This window comes from Conger conger, chromosome 2 (assembly GCF_963514075.1).
Source record: "Conger conger chromosome 2, fConCon1.1, whole genome shotgun sequence".
NCBI lineage: Eukaryota > Metazoa > Chordata > Actinopteri > Anguilliformes > Congridae > Conger > Conger conger.
Genome location: NC_083761.1, coordinates 4,944,445 through 4,965,229, shown reverse-complemented (window position 1 = coordinate 4,965,229; position 20,785 = coordinate 4,944,445). Strand labels below are relative to the sequence as shown.

At 46.5% G+C, this 20,785-nt stretch overlaps 1 protein-coding gene across 1 annotated transcript in view; it reads left to right on the top strand.

The window, feature by feature from the left end:
* The first annotated feature begins 11,717 nt into the window (after window positions 1–11,717).
* The window catches only part of strn (striatin, calmodulin binding protein), a 79,275-nt gene continuing 70,207 nt past the window's right edge, over window positions 11,718–20,785 (top strand). Inside the window, 1 exon segment of the mRNA XM_061232826.1 lies at window positions 11,718–12,074. Coding sequence (XP_061088810.1) covers window positions 11,859–12,074 — 216 coding nt within the window. The 5' untranslated portion in view covers window positions 11,718–11,858.

The following is a 20,785-nucleotide window of genomic DNA, read 5'->3' as shown; positions in this document are numbered from 1 at the left end:
TTTTATTTCCAGACACAGTGTCCTGCCTGTTCATGCGCGAGTTTAATTTGAGCCAAATCAACGCTTTTATTGCGACGGTGTCTCGTTTAAGGAGTCGCATTAATTTCATTACGTTCCCGCATTTTTCGTTGCTCTTCATTTGTTCTCCAGCCGACAGCGTTGTTGTGTGAACGCACAAATGATAATAAACAGCAAAGGTTCCGCTGTTAAATCAAGTCTGACACAATTTATGGAGTCTAATGAGGGAGCTGTGTGACTCTAATGAAGTTTAAAGCACTCTTGATTTTACTCTGTGAACTCTTGCTGGTTTTTACAGAAAGCGATGTTAAATCCGAGACAAATACGCTGTACTTAAATATATAGTAATTAAATACGTATTGGTTGTCAACGGTTAATTGCTAACATCTTTATTATAAAATTCATCCTTCTCGTTACTCCCAAACAAGATGTCAAGATGTATCAAGACCAGGCTTGATACGGTGCTAGATACTATGTACACTTTAGTGGTAGGAAAACCTTTTGTGTTGTGTTATGCTATACTATGTTATGCTAGACTATGATATGTTGTGTTATGTTATGCTAGGCTATGCTATGCTATGTTATGTTATGCTATGTTGTGTTGTCTTATGTTATGCTGGGTTATGTGATGTTATGTTGTGGGCTGAAGTCTCTGCTGCTTTTTGTCCCTTCAGCCAGCAGCCATTTTAGGCATTGAAAACAATGTACAGACTCTTTAGCCAATCAGTGACTCAAATTAAGCACTTAAAGGTGCAATAGGTTAGATTTTTGTGTTAAAACATTGTTACAAGACCATTGTAGATCCCTTCCTATCATTGAAAAAGGCTCGCTGACATGTTGACTCACCCACTGCCTTTGTGTTTAAATACGGATTTCAAAATATGCAGTTGACGGGCGGGCACTCTGCACCAAAACATCATTGCTGCCCAATAATTGAAGCTCATTGGTTGAAAATTGATTGGTTCTAATTGCCATAGCCAATGCCGTGTCGACGTCGGCGAAGGGGGAGGGATAAACTGTGTTGTGGTTTGAGCGTGTTTGTTGCAGCAGTTCCTCCCTTGACCGTTAGAAGTCCAAAATTACCCATTGTACCTTTAAGTGTGGGAACACATCCAACCCCAGCGGACACAGCAAGGTCTGATCGGAGAGCCCTGGCATAAACGCATGAGCGGTGGTTCAGCGTGTGACTGCAGTTCATTGTTCGTGTCGTATCACTGGAATAGTGCACATTCTTCGGGATAAACGCCCCAGGTGTGCGTGCCGACAGCCGTGTCCTTTCTCAGGCGTTTCTCAGTATCCCTCGAGTTCAGATGGCGGGGGGGAAAAACACATCTAATTTGACTGATACAGGCCCCACACGTTCACGACGGGTTCAGTGGGGTGAGCGAAGGCTTCATCGATTTTCTTTTGTGGGATTGCAAAAAAAAAAAAACACAAGCTTGAGTCTTCATCAGCCTCACGCGTGCAGAGGCATGATGGGAATTCTCTCTCGCTCTCCGAATCGTCCTTGTGCTGTCTCAGGTGTTTTATATTCCGAGAAAGAGAGATTGTGTGGGATGTGTACACCAGCATGTTCCCCCTCATCAGTTCCCTGGTGCGTTACCGCTGAATTCCTCCAGTTTCACTGGAAGGTGAACCCTTACAGTACATATGCAGTGTATGCACTCAGTGAGCACTTTATTAGGTACACCTGTACACCGGCCTGTTAATGCAAATATGAAATCAGCCGGTCTTGTGGCAGCAGCTAAATGCATAAAAGCGTGCAGCCATGGTCAAGAGGTTCAGCTGTTTTTCAGGCCAAATGTCAGGATGGGGAAGAAATGTGATCAAACTGACTTTGAGCATGGAGTGACTGTTGGTGCTAGACAGGGTGGTTTGAGTATGTCGGAAACTGCTGATCTCCTGGGATTTTTATGCACAACAGACTTCTAGAGTTTGCAGACAATGATGTGAAAAACCAAAAACATCCAGTGAGCAGCAGTTCTGCAGGAAGGTGACAGTAACGCAAATAGCCACACATTACTACAGTGGTATGCAGAAGAGCATCTCTTAACACCCAACAACAACCCAACGCGTCAAACCTCTAAGTGGATAGGCTATTATAGAGTCTAATAGTCTACTAAATACCTCATAAAGTGCTCAGTAAGTGTGCATACAGTGCAGTCTATACTATATGTGTATATTCACTGCCCTTTGCCCTTTGGTACTTAGCACACTCTCAGAAATAAAGGTACAAAAAGCTGGTCAAGCTGGCATTGCCGGATTTCACAGCAGGGACAACCATGGAGTTGTAAAGCCCACTAGCCTTGCTGTCATAGCGACGCTGAAAGCACACCAAAGACATGGTGAATACGGACAGGCGGTGGAGGACTCCCTAGCCATCTTCAGAGAGAGTTCTCACAGAGTAACCAGGCTGGAACCCTTTGAAGAAGGGAGGTCTTTCATCTGTCGGGAAAAAAGAGAAGAAGAAGAAAATAAAATGCGATATCTGCGTCTGAGAAGAGAGAGAGAGAAAATGGAGGTTGTTTAATCAGAAGCCCGTCGCTGTGAAATTGATTCCGAAAGAGCTTTTTGAACCGAGGAGTGGTACAGTGCATTGTGGGAACGCCAGCAGGGGGAATCGTGGGATTGTTTGAGATGAGATGGCAAGTTGTTTTTTTATTTTTTTTATTTATGAGCCTGGATTTGATAGTAACAGTTTCTCCACTGTGATTTTAAGATATTTTGTACAGCCATACAGGATTTACCTGACTGCGGGGGGATCGATCGTATTCTTTAAGAATGTTTTTTTTTAAGAGAATGGAGAACATTCGATACATTTTCAGCTTTTTTGACTAAATGCATCAAAATAAAAAATGTGTTTACACATGTGTCTGGCGTTTGTGTGCGTCATTTTAAAAGTAGCCATTCTCCTGTCACAATATCCTTAACCACATGAACTCAGGTGCAGTGTCACCAGTGTAAACATGCACAGCATATGCAGGGGCGACACGGCTCAGGCAGTAAGAGCGGTCGTCTGGCAGTCGGAGGGTTGCCGGTTCGATCCCCCGCCCTGGCTGTGTCGCAGTGTCGCTGAGCAAGACACCTAACCCCCAAATGCTCCTGATGAGCTGGTGGGCGCCTTGCCTGGCGGTGTGTCGGTGTGTGAGTGTGTGTATGAATGGGTGGATGAGAAAGCATCAATTGTACAGTGCTTTGGATAAAGGCGCTATATAAATGCCAACCACAGCAATATAAAAAAGTACATATGGTGTAAAGCACCGCATGCTCATTGTGAGCTGCGATGTCGGCGGTTTGAATCTGACCGTCATTTTGTCGCATGTCTTTCCCTCTCTCGCCCCCATTCTTCCTGTCTCTCTATACTATACTGTCCAATAAAGCTGAAAAAGGCCCAAAGGCCATCCAGCCCATCTAGGCGTGTTATTTACCTGCAATAGGGTTGCGATAACTTAGTTAACCCAATCAGTGGACTTTGCCTTCAGAGAAAACAATCTCCCAATCACTGCACCTGGGGACTGTCGAATGGACATTTAGTGCATTTCTTTAGGTTCACCAAGGTTCATCTTTAGTTTTGAGCTCTGGGGTGATTATCATTTCCCAGAATGCAATGTTTGCAAGTTGCATTTTCTTGGTTGGCTTTGTGATAATCTTGTGAGATTTCATTTGTTTTTAACCCTTTTGTAGTCTTAATATTCTGCATACTCCCCTTGTCCTAAGGGTAAAAAATGACCCGCCTTCACTAAACCCCTAAAGTAAAGCAGCTTAAGTGAATTTTAAACCCAAAATCTATTTTGCATGAAGAAACAACCTGTCACTCATCACAAACTATGTCATAAAATTTCAAGTTGAAAAAAGATAATTTAGGGGGTTTTCTCTGCTGTTACACATAGTTGCGGGTCAAGACAACGCAAGGGTGAGGAATTTATTTTTGAAAAAAGGTTGTTTTATTGGTTTTTATAATTTCTTTTAACAATTTAAAATCTTTTTTCTTTTTTTAAAACACACTCAATAACACAAAAGAATATTTTTAACAAAAACAAGCACTACTTTCAAAGGAAGACAACAATTCTAAATTAAATGAAACATAACTTCAAACAAAGGTGTGCAAACAGATGTTTAAACAAAACAAAACACGTCTCTAGAAATCATATCAAAACAAAAGGAAAGCAACAAAGTGAGTTTTTAAGAAAACCCAAAGCGGGCAAGGCTGTTTAAAAATGGGGTCCATCTTGCTCGGGTTCAGCAGGTGTTGAGGACCTCTTGCCCCTCTTGGGGTGGTGGACTATATAACTATATAACCACTATATAACCACTATATAACTATATATATTTTTGAAAAAAGGTACAGTGATTAATCAAGATTTTGGTCTCACACAAACGCGTCGCTCTAAGAAACGCCCTTCGAGCAGCTTTCGGGCATCCGCAGGACCCTGAGATCAGGACCATGGTGAGCTCTTCAAATGTTCCCACTCTAATGGCGCATAACGGAAACCCAACTGCACTCTGGGGAGAGAAACACGACTCACAACGTGCAATGAGATTCATCCCAAGCAGGACAAAATGTGGGGGGGGGGGGAAGCCAAAAAAACCCCTCACCTTCTGCATCAGTTCTAATAGCAAATTCACGGCATTGAATTCTGCTCATCATAAACACCGACAACAGAGCCGAGGGAAGCTGCTGATTGGCCAGCCAGCCGCCTCTGCAAAATAACACAATGTGAACATCATGCTGTCTTCTGATGAGCTCAACACCCTTATTAGTCATAGGCATTGCGTCTGATGGCATGCAGTCGGTCGGATTGTGGATCCGGGCGTCTTTCAGCAGTAAGCACGACATTGCGGGCTCGTCCCAATCAATAATTTTCTCTCCTCTTTTTTTCTTTTCCTTGCTCCTGACCCCGGAAATCGATCGAGAGCCCCCATCTTTATGGACAGTGCAACACGTTACATTTTCCTTCTCGGAGCTATAAGTAGAAGTTAGGAACTCTCTAATTTCCGTAGAGAAAGGAAACATCAGCACATCCTTTGCGGATGTTTTTTTTTTCTTTTTTTATGATCGACCTGTGGGCCCACCTCTCCCCATCTGCCACTGTCATGCGTGCAAGCCTGTCATGCATTTTTATTGCTGCTTTTCTGTGGAGTCGGCGAGTTTTAGCCTGTAACTCCATCTCTGCTTTAGCGGGTCATCAGTTATTAATATTTCAAACTTCTCACACAGTCTTGGTTGATCACATATTATCTCCTTGAGTTTTAGATTATGTGAGCAACTTGGACCCGCTCCAGGGTCTGATGCAATATGGTGCATACGTGGGCTGCTCTGCATGTGTGTGCGTGTGTGTGTGTGTGTGTATGTGTGTGCGCGTGTGTGTATCTGTGTGTGTGTGTATGTGTGTGTATATGCATGCATCTGTGTGTATGTGTGTGTATATGTATGTTCAAGTGTGTGCGCATGTGTGTCTGTGTGCGCCTGTGTGTGTTTGCATGTGTGTTTTTCTGTGTGTGTATATGTGTGTATGTTTGTCTGCATGCATGTGTGTATCTGTGTGTGTATACGTATGTTTGCATGTGCGCATGCATGTGTGTGTTTGCATGCATGTCGGTCTGCATGCATGTGTGTCTGTGTGTTGGTGTGTGTCTACATGTGTATATGTATGCACGTATATGTGTGTGTGTGGGGGGGGGGCTTCAGCAAACCGACACACCAGGTAGGATAGGTTATAGGTGGAGCATGTGTGTGTCTGTATGTGTATATGTATGTAGGTATGTGTGTGTGTATGTACAGTATGGGTGTGTGTGTGTGTGTATGTGTGTGTTGAGGAGGGGTGGGGTGGGAATAGGTTATAGGTGGAGTGGTCTATGACAGCGTGCTTGGCTTTGTTTCGATAGGCAGAAAGAATGCTTCACTCTGCCAGAACCGTCCTGACAACTTCCCACACAGTGTCCTTCTGTCTTCTTCAACCCCTCTTTACACAAATGACAATATGCCCCTCTTATTACAACAATTCTGCCTGGATTTCTGAAGCAGGGAAAAAGCAGGAAATATTAAAAGCAGAAAAACCCACGCCACCTTGGTAATTATTGCAAAAATGTAAACATTGGGTTCTCTAGCATAGCAACCATGCCTGCTTAGCAACCGTGGGACCTGAGATTTACTCACTCAACTCCTGGAGCTGTCAGACACCTCTGTACCAGCCGTCCCTCCTGCGGAAACCAGAGCGAGACTTCCTGGTCTCCTGCTCGCCTTTCCAATTTCAGGAATAATAATAATAATAATAATAATAATAATAATAATAATAATAATAATAATAATAATAATAATAATCACTATCATCAAAATGCCCTGCGATGGACTGGCGACCTGTCCAGGGTGTATTCCTGCCTTTCGCCCAATGTATGCTGGGATGGGCTCCAGCCCCCCTGCGACCCTGATCAGGATAAGCGGGTTCAGATAATGGATGGATAGACTATCATCAAAATATAACAAATAATATTAATATTATTAGTCATATACAATGCACTAGCAGTATGGTTATTCATAATTAATTGTAATGAAGACATATTCATTATGAATACAAATGATTAACAATATGATGATGATGATGATTATTATTATGGAGAGCTACAGGTGTGAATCCTGTCGGCGCACTGCTGTGGTCTTCCTGAGTACACTGAAAAATATACGGTTTGTTTCTTAGCTCAGGACATCACCGCTTTCTTCCTGTCTGAGAAAAGCAGCAAATACAAAAAAAATGTATTTTCGTGTTCTTTGACACCAGCAGCCCTCCACGAGGATCACAGTTAAAATGTCACGGGAGGCTGAACTCCAGCTTTGCGAGGGGGGGGGGGGGATCTGCTCTCGCGCTCGTACGCTCGCACACGTACCCTACTCTCAGCTGTTCTCGGTCTGTTATTTTAGAGGCGATATTCCTGTGTGGCGTTTAAAAAAATAAACAAGAAAAAAAAAAAACGTACCGCGCATAAAATGCACGTCGCTGTCTGAAAGTCTACGGACCGTGCAGACGAGCCCTTCTTAATGACCCGTTTTTTATGATTTAACGAGTCCTGTTCCTCTGATTGTTTCACTTCTGTAGGGCAGCGGCCTCTCCATCAAAGCACTCGGCACGCTGTACTGTAAGAACCTGCTCGTGTCCGGTTCATAGGTGACAGTTACGAGCTCTTAACCACGGACAAGCAACAAGCATACATGCCCTGGTGTAAAATACAGCTATGAGCAACTTGAAATTAACGGCTAGCAGCTATTTCAAAACATAGCTTGAGCTGATCAAACAATGTCTGTATGGAGTTGGTCTGAGCTGGTTTGCCAGCTACCAGCTGTTTCTAAACCTAGCTTTAGCTGGGGGTATTTTTAGCAGGGTGGACACACAGGCTGTGTAATTGGACCTTTGCATCCACAATGAGGATACACTGCAAACAACAACATTTCAGTCTTGTAATAAGACATAAGACCTTATTTCTTTCTCTCAAGTACTAAATATTAGCTTGTATTGAGTAGCTGTTTGCTTGACAAGTGAAATGTTCTTACCCTGTTGTCAAAGTGTCTTACCTCTGCAATATTTCCGTCTCATTTAGCAAAACAGGAATTTAAGTCTCAACATAAGACTAGAATACTTGTTGAGACTGACTTGTTTTGTCAAATGCATATTTTAACAACCAACTCTTTAGATGCCGGTAAAATGTTCAAGACAAGAGCTTGAGTAAACCAAAAGGTGTTATCAGTACTGGTGAAAACACATCATGAATAATTTTTTGAATGATTTAATATGCAAAGGGAAATCTAATACAGCAGTGTAAAAAAAAAAATTATTATGCAGAGCAATAACTACAATGCTGACTAGCATCTTCCTCAGAGTATTGTGCATATATGAAATATACAATTTGACCCCAAAGATTTTTCAAAGGTGATAAAAGTGTGCTTGTCGGAGTCAAGCACAGGGGTGCTAAGATGCTGCTGGTGTGTCCCTCGATCACAATGGCATTTTATTTTATTTTTTATGTCTACTACGTAACTGTTGCCTGCCATGTCCCGAGAACTTCATTGTTCAGAACGACCTTGTGTTATGCTGTGCACTTGATAAATAAAACACTTTGACTTTGAGTTTGATGTTTTCGTTTTCCGTCGCATATTATAACGCCACACCGGTCTCCGCGGCGACCCCGCTCTGAGGACAGACGGGTGAGGAGTCCCAGTGATTGGGCCGCTGTGTAACTCTATCCGGATGTTTCCGTGGGCTCCCTCTGGTCGTCCCTTTGTGTGACGACCGGGCCCTTTGTTTCTCTGCATCTCTTCATCGCTATCTGCCTAAAAAAGCCTCCGCCGCAATCTGCTTCCCAGTAATCGTCTTATCGCTGCAGCTTGCGAGAGCAGAGTCGCCCTCTAAAAGGCTACTAATGCCGGTGATCCCCGGGACTTTGGTAACAGGATCTAATTGGCTACACAATCCCTTGCATTCCACTTTCAATCCTTTTGGCTGTCACTGCAGAACGGAACTGAGCTCTCCGTCGGCCTACCTGTAGAAGAGTGGAGTGTAAAGTAATATGAAATGAGATGAGCTGTTTTTGAAAACAGCTCTCGCGCCAACAGCGTCTCCAGGTCTGACGACTGGGCCGAAAGTTCCTTCAGGAAGACCGAAGGTGCAACTTCTATAGAGCCGTTTCTTAGAAGTTAATCTCTGTTTATAATTGAAGATTGGTGGTATGTGTTTGTCTGTACAGTAACACGGTACACAGTAAATTAGGTCTTTTTGTTTTCTGCATTAGAAATGTCAGTAAAAATGAAAATTAAATGAAAATAAAATTGAATAAGATTTCATTGCTTTTGCAAGCATCCTTGCTTTATGTAATTTTTGTGTTTTCACGTGTGTAAGTCTTTTGCACAGTGCTGTATGCATGTATGTATGTGTGCATGTGTGTGTGTGTGTGTATGTGGATGCACCTGCTTCCGTGTATGTACAGTGTGTGTGTGTACTGCATGTACTCATTATGACAACTGTTTATTTTACTCATTGACATTTGTTGGTGCATCCAGGAATAACAGACTGAGGAACGGCGTGTGTCCGGCAGTGGGGTGGTGCAGCTCGCCAGGACAGGGTTAGGAAATCCTGATCTTCATTCACCTCATTATTCACCTCTGGAGCAGGTGGGAAGCTCAGGTGAAGGTGCGATGTCACAGGGCTTTTGTCTCTGGCGGACATGGTTCAATTAATGCGCAGAGACCCCCCCCCCCACACACACACACACACACACACACATAGACACACACTCACTCACACACAGACACAGACATAGACACACACACACACACACACACACATACATAGACACACACACACAGACATAGACACACACACACAGACATAGACACACACACACACACACACACACACACACACAGACATAGACACACACACACACACACTCACTCACACACAGACACACACACACACACACACACACACACACAGACATAGACACACACACACAGACATAGACACACACACACACACAGACATAGACACACACACACACACACAGACATAGACACACACACACAGACATAGACACACACACACACACACACTCACACACAGACACACACAGACATAGACACACACACACACACACACACTCACACACAGACACACCCACACACACACAGACATAGACACACACACACACACAGACATAGACACTCACACACACACACATGCACACACACACACACACACACACACACACACATGCACAAACACACACAGGCCACCTTTGACCAGACTGCGACGTTACGGCAAACGAGCGCGCGGGAGAACAGTAGATTGAGCGTCGTCAAGGTGATGGTAAAATTAGAACCCCCCCCCTCCCCCCACCTCCCCTTACCACCGTCATCATTATGGGATTTGATATTTCAGAACGCTCCCCCCCCGCGGCTGAACAGAAAGATGTGTCACTTAAACGCTGCTTCCTGAAGGAGGACCGGGGGTGGCTGGGCCTGTGACAGCTCCTGTGCTGTGCGGGAGATATCAAAGCCATAGGAGGGAAGCCTGTAGCCTAGTGGTTAAGGTACGTGACCGGGGACCCAGAAAGTTGGTGATTCAAGCCCCAGTGTAGCTAGGATATATCCACAGCTGTTGGGCCCTTGACTTGAGCAATGCTCTTAACCTCACATAACTCCGGGGGGGAGTCTGTCTGCCGCTCGGTCTAATCAACTGTAAGTCGCGTTGGATAAAAGCGTCGGCGAAATAACTGTAACGTCTCGATGTCGAACCACGCATTCACTGGAAGCCGTGTGCAAGGGGAGAAGGCATTGGCATTGGCAGTCGCTCTTCACAATATTAATTTTAACTTGAGAAAAAATCACGTCGAACCGCAGAAAGAGCAGGGGGAAGGGTGAACGGGTGTCGACCCGCACCGTCGGAACCTGAAAAGCAGACAGGCGGATGTTTTCAGAGACGAATCGGGGGTGGGGGAGGTGTTTTGTCACAGTTCCTTTGCCTCAGCCTGCTGTAGTTGCTTATTTGAACACGCTGTTCTTAATTCAGGGTGACAAATGCTATATATGTTAACTACGCTAATGTTTAAGCCATACCCGGAGGAAACCCATGCAAACACGGGGAACACGGGGAGAACATGCAAACTCCGCACAGAGAGGCCCCGGCCGACGGGGATTCGAACCCAGGACCTCCTTGCTGTGAGGCGGCAGTGCTACCCACTGCACCATCCGTGCCGCCATTATTATTATTATTATTATTATTATTATTATTATTATTATTATTATTATTATTATTATTATTATTTCATTTTTTTGGCTAATGGCTAAGGTAGGCTACATGTCTGGGACCCGTGAGGTTGGTGGTTCAATCTCTGGTGTAGACGCGGTAAGATCCGCACAGCTGTTGGTTCACGCCCCCCACACTGACACATCCAGGAGCCACTGCATCAGCACGCCTCTCCAAACCGTTTACCGTTTTTTGCCCTCATTTGGACTTCCAACTTGACTGTAACCTGTCCAAACCATTCGATTTGCTATAAAGGTGTTTCTTAACACACGTCTGTTTCATCCATCTACCAGAGCACTGTGCCGGCCAGCGGCGGACTGGCTCCCCCTCTATAGCCGGGTTCCTCCTGAGATTTCTTCCCACTCAGGAGTTATTTTCTGACCAATGTTTGAGATTTTTTCTCCCTACTAGAGAGTTTTTATCTCACTGACTGATAGCCGTGACGATGTAAACAAATATAATTGTTGGCTGCTCTTATCTGACACACAACCCTGTCTCTGTCTGCCCCCAAACTAAAGAATAATCATTTGTTTGAAATTTGTGCTCGCATTGATGAGATAATATATCCAAGTAACAGTCAGAGTATTTCGGTTAATTTAGTTTGACATGCTGATCTGCAGAATTTAGAAAATAATTTCCATTTTTTCAGACGTTTTTAAACTGCGGGTCCCGTCATGCTTCAAACAGGAAGCACACTGCGAAACCGTTTGGTACATTTTGTACCCAGCGCATTCGACTGCGATTGGCTCACCCGATCATCAATACACGTCTACGCCAATCGGATTCAAACGCGCTGACGAATGGAACGTAAAAAAATGCCCTAGTCGGCGTTTGTGGGCGTGGATATGGCGTTTGACGTCACTGAATGACAGCTGGCTGTCAGAACTGTGTTCGCTTCCCCAGTAGAGAGAGCTCTCGATATTATTTTCCATTTCGTGTACTCGGCGGGCGCAGAGCACAGAGCATTCAAGCGGCGGAGAGGAGTACCGTCCGACGGAACAGTCGTGCCAGTCCTCCGCGAACCGAGCCCACTTACCTGGCCTGGCCATGGACGAACAGGCGGGGCCCGGAGTGTTTTTTAACAACAATAATAACTCGGTGCTGCCCGGCGGTGGGAAAGGACCACAGGCCGGCGACAGCGGCGGAGGCGAGGCGGCGAGGGCGCAGTACAGTATTCCGGGAATCTTGCACTTCCTGCAGCACGAATGGGCCCGCTTCGAGGTGGAACGAGCGCAATGGGAGGTGGAACGGGCCGAATTGCAGGTAGCTAAACTGTCCGAATGGTCACATCTGGCGTTATTCACGCAAAGGCACTTGCTTTGTGATTGCTTGTTGCATTCGTGTTGAAATTTGCGACGTTCCTTTTTTTCAATGTTCAATATTTCGGAGGCTGCGAGCAAGCCCCTATTTGAGCTAGGGTTTGTTTCTTTGCGACCCCCGTATAAGTTTAGCTGAGCTGGCTAGCTGCGTAGAAGCATCTCTCTGGGTGACGTTACGGTGTTGGATACAACTTTGAATTTTGGCAACGTAAATGTCGCTTTGCGGGCTTCACGCCATTCAGGCTTCCGTTCAAAATGTTCGGTGTCTGGTGTTGTCATTTTGCGTGGTGCGTACGCTCCGAAAGGGGGTGGGGGTAATGTATGCTAGCCCCGAATGAAAGAGCGAAGTGTCTGGGAATCTAGAATTGCAGATTCTCGCAGTGTTAAATTGGAACAAAGACCCCCTTCATGCATATTGTGGATTTTTTTTATATACTGAGGAGAGCAGCTTCATTTAAAGTCTATTGGTGGTCTTGCCCGCTGCGAGATGAAAGGCACTACTGTCGGCACGCTAGCTAAATGGATAGTATGCTTGAAAACAGAAGTCAGAGCAAACGTAATTTGTTTTGGAATTGGATTTCATTTTAATATCTCAAATGGAGAACCTGTGTGTGATGGATACGATTCTCAATTTGTGATTGTTTACTTGTAAATCCTGACAATATGCGTCGTTTTGATCCATTTCAACTATAGCCTAGCTGATATTAAATATGATTGAGAAGTCGTCGGTTAGGCTACCATGTTGACGTACTGTATGTACACGCAGATTGGTTCAGTGCAGTGTTTATGTGTTTGTTGAGTAAATCTGCACGCACGGTGCCTATGCCAAATGTAAATTTGTGGTCTGACGCGCGCAGAGAGGGAAGGCGCTTTCCTTGGAGACTAACTGGATTATCTGATAACTAAACAAATCGCTTGAATTGTTTGTAAATGGTAATTAGCTCGCTAATACAGACAGTCGTCACCTCTTAATGTGTGCAATGTTGAAAGATTGTATTTTGGAAACATTCCTTGTGCAAACAGAACCGTTAAGATTGTAGATGCTTTAAAGAAGAACGGTAAACTCAAGATAAACATTACTCATACTGCTAAGACTTCAGACCAAATGGAGGAGGGGGGGGGGGGGGGGAGAAAACAAAAACAAACTCTTGTAAACCTTTACGGGTTTCAGTCCTGCTGCTAGGCCTACTTTTCCTTGTGACGTTCAGAGAAAAACACGACCCAGATGATTCAATTCTCTCACCACCCTTGAGGTTCCTTGACTCCCCCCCCCACTTTGTTCTTTTTTTCTAGGAGATTCGGAGTCGGAGTCTCCGCGAATGTTTATCACTTATTTTCTGGGGAATGCGGCTCTTATCATTAGCGTCATGCCAACCACGTAGAGTTCGCGGCACGTGATCTGCCTTGAACGAGGGCATCGGCACGACATAGTAGGAAACGGCGTGACAGTTTGAAAACGTCCTACACTAAGCGCGCGCAGCCAAGTGTGGCTGCAGTTCAGTTAAGGTGTGTCGCACGCCGGTCCCTGTTGGCACACGTTTACACTTTGAGGCCGTGTGACCCCACTTGGCATCTGGTGTGGCGGCTGTTAATGCTAGCCCCAGTGTGTGGGAATTACGGCCAGGGCCAGGGCTGTCCTCCCTGAAGAAACGAGCGTTTAAATGTCTGCGGACGCCACCAGGTCTCACCACGGTGTGAGCAACTTTTGGTGTCGTTTAATGCGGCAACCCCTTGTTCCCCCCCCTCTTAAATGAAGCGCGGTCTTCACCCTGTGTTTCAGTGAGTTGAGGCGTGTGGGGGTGTGTGTGTGTGTGTGTGTTTTAATGTGGTGACATGGAATTGAAATTTCTCAATGATGCTTAAACGTGTCACAGCGACTCCCCCCCCACCCCCCCCCCCCTCAGCCAGCCTGCCCCATATGTCCTATTTGGTTTGAGCTGCAGCTACTTTTGGAAAGTAACCCACTTCAGGTGCTAGTCTGAAGAGCTGACTTCTTGTGAAGGTTTAACCCATTTTGGAGAGTGTGTTTCTGTTGTCGTTCTAACTAACCCATAAAGGTACTAGAACAAGATTAGAATGTTCTGAACTAAGTAGTGATTGTGACATCAGCATTAGAATGTTCAGTTCAGAACATTCAAATCACATTCTTCTGATCTTGTTTGACCTTTTTTGCGGGTTTGTTTGCGTTTCATTGCAGCATGTAGGGGAAAAAAAATAGGCCAATCAGTTTTGTGCAGTTCAGTCACATGGTGCACATCCAAACTAAGCAGTTGGCACTGCACTATAAACGGCATATGAACAGAAGGGAGGGAATCCATAAAGATTTTTCTGGGGGCCTGCATAAGATTTCCTCCAGAAATAGAGCGGCATGTCATATTATCTTAAGGCTTTCATAGCTTTTATAGTGGCTGTCCTTGACCTGAATGGACCGATTTTTATTTCAGCATGAAGAGCTATTTGGACTGAATGGATTCATCTCGCTATTAAACGTCTTAATGCGGCAATAAAGGCAAAGATGTTTTTGGTTGTGATGTTTTTTTTGTTTTTTTTCTGGTGCTTTGTAATTCAAAGGTTTATTTTGCAGTCTCTTGCAGACCTGTTGCATTTCAGGTAAATGAAGCGTCGCCATTTAAACTGCTCTTTGACGGACGCCCGGAGGGATGCAATGCATTCTGGGAAAGCAGCAGCAGGTTGCCTTTAATCTTTGCCGAATGAAAGTTGTCCTTTATGAAGTCACACAACCGGATCAGAATAATCAATAATCTTGGTTTTTGTTGTATCAACTTTTACAAATTAATTGGCACGCTGCACTTTCCCCACCCCCCCCAAGTTGAGCCAATTTAGAAAATGATTCCTGACCCTGTACCAGTGGATCAAGTTTAGGAATGGTGGGCACGCACAAATGAGTAGCTCAATAAATTCTCTATCACATGAGAGAAAGTAGGCCAGGGCTTTTCAGTGCGGCAGGAAGGGTATAGAGAGTGTGACACAGTTCCACGGGCAGCTGATTCTCAACCCGAATACGAATGTGACATACCCCGCCACGGTACTCCCAAAACTGTGATCCCATCTCTGTGTGTCTCTCCGCCTTTCCCAGCTTAACCCTTAATAAGGGCGTGAGGTCACACTTACGCGACTGGAATGTTCTTGACGGAACATTCTAATGAAGATGTCACAGTCACTACTGGTAACTGAAAGCAGTGGAGTTCCAGAACACTCACTAAGAATTTTTAAAAACGAAACATTCCAAAAAAAAAAAAAAAAAAAAAGTGTTGATAAAGTGAAAAGAAAATGTGTAAGAATGTGGCAGACTGTGGATTGTGAGAGTGACCTTACCCACGGTGCCTTGCGGCGGTGTGTGTATCCCGAGAGATGACTTCAGGCAGGAAGTGGCAAAAGGCTGTCACATCATTGACTTGGCGTCTCGGTGATGTCACGGTGATGTCGCTTTTGTGAAGCGGTTTGGCGGAGACCTTTTTCCGCCTGATGTACTACTTAGGACGGGAAGAGAAAGGAGTAAGGCAGCCAGACTGCAATGGGGGATTGAGATTTGTAAGTCTCCTCTTAGCTTTGTTAACCCCCATTTAAAAACATTTGGACTCTTCTACATTGCCTTGCCTTTGCAGGCACAGCCTGCTTTTTTTACATTACATTACCTTACATTACATGTATTTAGTTTCATCTTTTATCCGAAGCGACTAACAGTTAATTGGTTCAAGCCCAGTGTATCCACAGTAAGATCAGTGCCGCTGTTGGGCCCTCAAACCCACATTGCTCCAGGGGGGATTGCTCCTGCTTAGTATAATCAACTGTAAGTCGCTTTGGATGAAAGTGTCAGCAAAAAAAAAACTATAATGTGATGTCATGGTTGGGTGGGTGCGGTTTCTGCCCTCCTCACACACCTAAGTGAACAGATATGGGGCAGATTTGGAGCGGAGGTCAGGATGGAGGCAGCAGGTATGGGGCAGATTTGGAGCGGAGGTCAGGATGGAGGCAGCAGGTATGGGGCAAATTTGGAGCGGGGGGCAGGATGGAGGCAGCAGGTATGGGGCAGATTTGGAGCGGGGGGTCAGGATGGAGGCAGCAGATATGGGGCAGATTTGGAGCGGGGGTCAGGATGGAGGCAGCAGATATGGGCAGATTTGGAGCGGGGGTCACTGTGGAGGCAGCAGTTATGGGGCAGATTTGGAGCGGGGGTCAGGGTGGAGGCAGCAGATATGGGCAGATTTGGAGTGGGGGGCAGGATGGAGGCAGCAGATATGGGGCAGATTTGCAGCGGGGGTCAGGGTGGAGGCAGCAGATATGGGGCAGATTTGGAGCGGGGGGTCAGGGTGGAGGCAGGGCTGCAGTCTGTATGTGTCCCCTCTCTGACGGGGGAGGGGGGAGGGGGGGGGTGGGTCACGGTCACGGTCACGCCTCAGACACTTCCTCCCTGAGGTCTTCCTCACGCTCCGCCAAACGACCGGCTCCGGAAACACAAAACGAGGGAGGAAAAAAAGAAAGAGAAAGAACAACAACGGAAGAGAGAAGATCTCCCGGCCGCACGGCGTGCCCCGGGTTAAGCCCCGCCTCCCTTCCTGTCCCCCGCCGCTAGCACGTTAGCACGTTTCCGCGCAGCGGCTACGGAGGGCTGGGCGCTCTGTCCTGAAGTGACACGGCAGCTGGGAAACTCGGGTAAACTCGGGTAAACTCGGGTAAACTCAGGTAAACTCTGTCACCTTTCAATCTGAGGTGAGCGTAACGTACGTAACGCGTAAGAGATGGAGGTGGAGATCTGCGATCTACCGTAAAAGGAGATGGGGCAGATCAGGGAGTCGCGCGACTCAGCGCTGACTTGGTTAGCCCTGGCCTCCAGATTCACGACCTGAGACCGGTGTGACTGCGGATCTGGGGTCTTCCCATGAGGCCGAACCAGCGTGCCTGGCACACAGGTGTCTCAGTGACGCCTATGCCTATTGCGCTCCAAAAGTGTGGAGAGCTGAACCTTTTTTTGGGACTGTCTGACGAACATCAACCTTTTAGACAGAAGTACATTTTCTGCAGATTACAGACCAGTTTTAGAAAGAAACTTCTCTTTCACCGTATATTCAGGACAAAGAAACAGAAAGCGAGAGGACTTTTTTTTTCATATGATTGTGCGTTTTGGTGAGTGACGTGTTTTGTGAGTTCTCTGGCTCTACGGGAGCTGTTTTAAACTTCGGCGGGGTGTAATTATAGTGTGTAATTATAGTGTGTAATTATAGTGTTTATAAGTGTGTGTTCCACTCTGGCCATCTGCCATCCACTGATCTTTAGAGGGGAAAACCCAGTGACCTCTGACCTCAGCACTCAGCTGTTGAGCCCTCCCTTTCCCATGCAGGCACACACACACACACACACACACACACACACACAGGCGCGCACACACACACACACACACACACACACACACACTCACACACACGCACACACACACACACATACACACACAGGCGCGCACACACACACACACACACACACAGGCGCACACACACACACACACACACACACACACACACACACACAGCAGGTTTTCTCCTCTGTGGAAATGGTTCTTTTACGGCTTGTTTCCCGCACAGCGGTGACCTGAGTGGGAACCGTTCCACAGGAGAGGGAGGGAGGGAGGGAGAGAGAGAAAAAGTGAAAGAGAAAGGGAAAGAGAGGAATAAAGGAGAGAGGAACAGAGTGAGACGGAGGGACAGGGGGAGAGAGGAGGAGAGCTGCAGGAGATGTGGACTTCGCCGGCCTGGCTGTTCCAGAATCTCACTCTCCCTGTGACCCCGCTCATGATGACTGGGCGCGGTGGGGGGGTGGGGGGGTGGTGTTTCCTCTGCAGAGGTTTACGTGTTGGGTCAGTGGGGCGAGCAGCCCACACCTCTACAGGATGGGGGGGTGATGTCAGGACTCCGTCAGCGTGGTGTTTGGGTCTCTGGTTCACCAGCTAGGCCACAGTGCGTTTAGGGACAACTCGGTTTAGGCAGCAAGGTTTTTTTTTTAGGTTTAAAATTTTTTTTTTATTGGTTCAAATACATGCCTCACAACATCGCATCTCTCTGTCTCTCAGTGAAGCTCGATGCTGGTGCTCATAGATCATGTGACCCGTTTGCCTGGGGCTTGGGGGAGGGAGGAGTTCCCAGTGGTTTTTCATACGTTACATAAAAGTTACGTAAGGGTTTTTAGTCCACTGCATTTCTTTCTCTTTCTCTTTCTCTGTAGTTCTTGTTAGTTCGTTATTTAGCTGATGCGTTTCATCCAAAGCGACTTACAGTTGATTGGTCCGAGCAGGGCACAATCCCCCCTGGAGCAATGCGGGGGTAAGGGCCTTGCTCAAGGGCCCAACAGCTGTGCGGATCTTATTATGGTTACACTGGGGCTTGAACCACCAACCTTCCAGGTCCCGGTCCTGTAACTTGGCCACTATTATGTTATTGCATTTCATCAAAGTTACATAAGGTTTTTAAGTCCGCTGCCTTTCTGTCTCTCTTGCACTTCTTGCCCGGAGTTAAGAAAAGGCTCAGATAATAAACAAAACCAAAAACTAAAAATAAAACACAAGGAAAAGAACCGTCCCTGCTGACACTGGGTCTAAAAGTGCAGCTTCAGTTCAGAGCCCTCCATGACATCACACTTTCCCCACAATTCCCCCTGCTTGCAAGACTCTTTAAGGATGGATGTTAGTAGCATAAACAAAGGCTTGGTTCCATTCCAAATGGGATACTGTCTTTCTGACGTTCCCTTCTGTTACTTCACGGGGGGGGGGGGGATCCCCAAAATGGCAGCTTGAAATATGGAGGTCACACAAGGGGGGGGTTCGGCTCTGAATTATGAAAGGGGGGGGGAGCGATTATATTCCCTTGCCCGTGTTTTTGAGCGAGGTTTAGGAACCCCTCGCTAGTGTTTAATAAGACCAGCTGGTGTGTTTTTATTATCAGCGAAATGAGCTGGGGTGGTTGTTATGAATTATTAATGGGCCTTCCAAAGTGTTTTCCGATGGAAAAAGAGAACTCGTGCACACAGCTCTGTTCCGGGAACCCGGGAGTCATCCTGACAGGTGTGGCGTTTGGAGTGACCTCACCTGCAGCAAACGGGCCGTTTGACTCGCGCCCCCCCCCCCGGCCCTCCTGCGGTGAGCTCCCTGCGGAGGCGTCAGGAGGGAAACCTGTTCGTCTGGCACACCTGTCGTCTGTCCGCCCGAGTGGGAGCGCGCTGGCGGGCGACACCTGTGCGGGCGTGGCCTGCCCCCCTGCTCACGGCGGGAGGATTGGGCGGCTGAAACTAAATGACACGTTCGTTCCATTATAATACATTACATTACATTACATTACATTAATGGCATCTGGCAGACGCTCTTATCCAGTGCGACGTACAGTTGATTAGACTAAGCAGGAGACAGTCCTCCCCTGGAGCAATGCGGGGTTAAGGGCCTTGCTCAAGGGCCCAACGGCTGTGCGGATCTTATTGTGGCTACACCGGGGATCGAACCGCCGACCTTGCGGGTCCCAGTCCTTTACCCTAACCACTACGCTACAGGCCGCCCTCCAGTCGCTGCAATGAAGTGACAGCGGGTGGTGGATCACATTTCCCAAATGTTCCGTGCAATGTTCTCTTTAGGTACAAATTAGTTCATTTTCCAAGCAAAAAAGGTACAAATGAATTCTATACTGCAGCCTAGGGGTTTTATTTGCCTCCCCAGCGACAACCGTTTGTACATTTTTAGGAATTTTTAGGACCTTTCCTGTGGAGAATGTGTGAAGGTTGCCGTGTGGTGTGGTTTTGTCAGATTGTCTGCTGTAGTCGAGACACACAGCTGATCATCTCCGGGATATCCTGCTCCCTGCTGGATATCAAATCAAAGCAGTTTAATTTGTACAGAGAGCTGTCACACAGATGATCGACAGAGTGACAGCGTTTTTCTGACAGGTAAATTGGACATAAAACCCAGGTCTGAAAAACAGACTCCCCTGTGGGACGAGAAACCCTTGAGCGTGAGGAAAACAAAAACTCCCTGATCGGAAGAGATCTCTAGGCACGCTCCAGCAATATCGCTGTGCATCTGAAACTATTCTACAGGCATATCACTGTGGATCTCAAACTATTCTACAGGCATATCACTGTGGATCACAAACCGCAGCGATATCAATGTGGATCACAAACCATTCTACAGCGATATCACTGTGGATCCACAAACCCCGTCTGCAGGTTATTGTGGTTTCCTTTCAAAACCTCAGCGAGTTTAGGTCTTGGGAAAATGCCGGTGTGCTGTGCACTCTGTAGGCCAGTCCGTGGTGCACATTAAGGGCTTAAGTGCTGAAACACTGAGAATGATGGAAAGCACACAGGCTTTTCAGGGGTACAGTTTCAGATCCCTGCTGCAGACCGTAGTCCGGCCTGGGCTGTGTGGCCCTTTCTCATTCTCTTCTATTGTTATTATGAAGGATGGCTCGGCTGCAGGCGCTGGTGACCGCTCAGCGGCTCTGCCTCGGCGCAGTTTCCTCAGCCTGGCTTGTTTGCAGGGACAGGAAAGAGAAACTGGCCACTCTGCTTGACACAAAATGGTGGCTTTTTAAAATCTTTTTAAATGTCATTATGTGCTGTTGTGTTCTCATGGCTGGGCCCAGCCTTCCGCAGATCAACCCG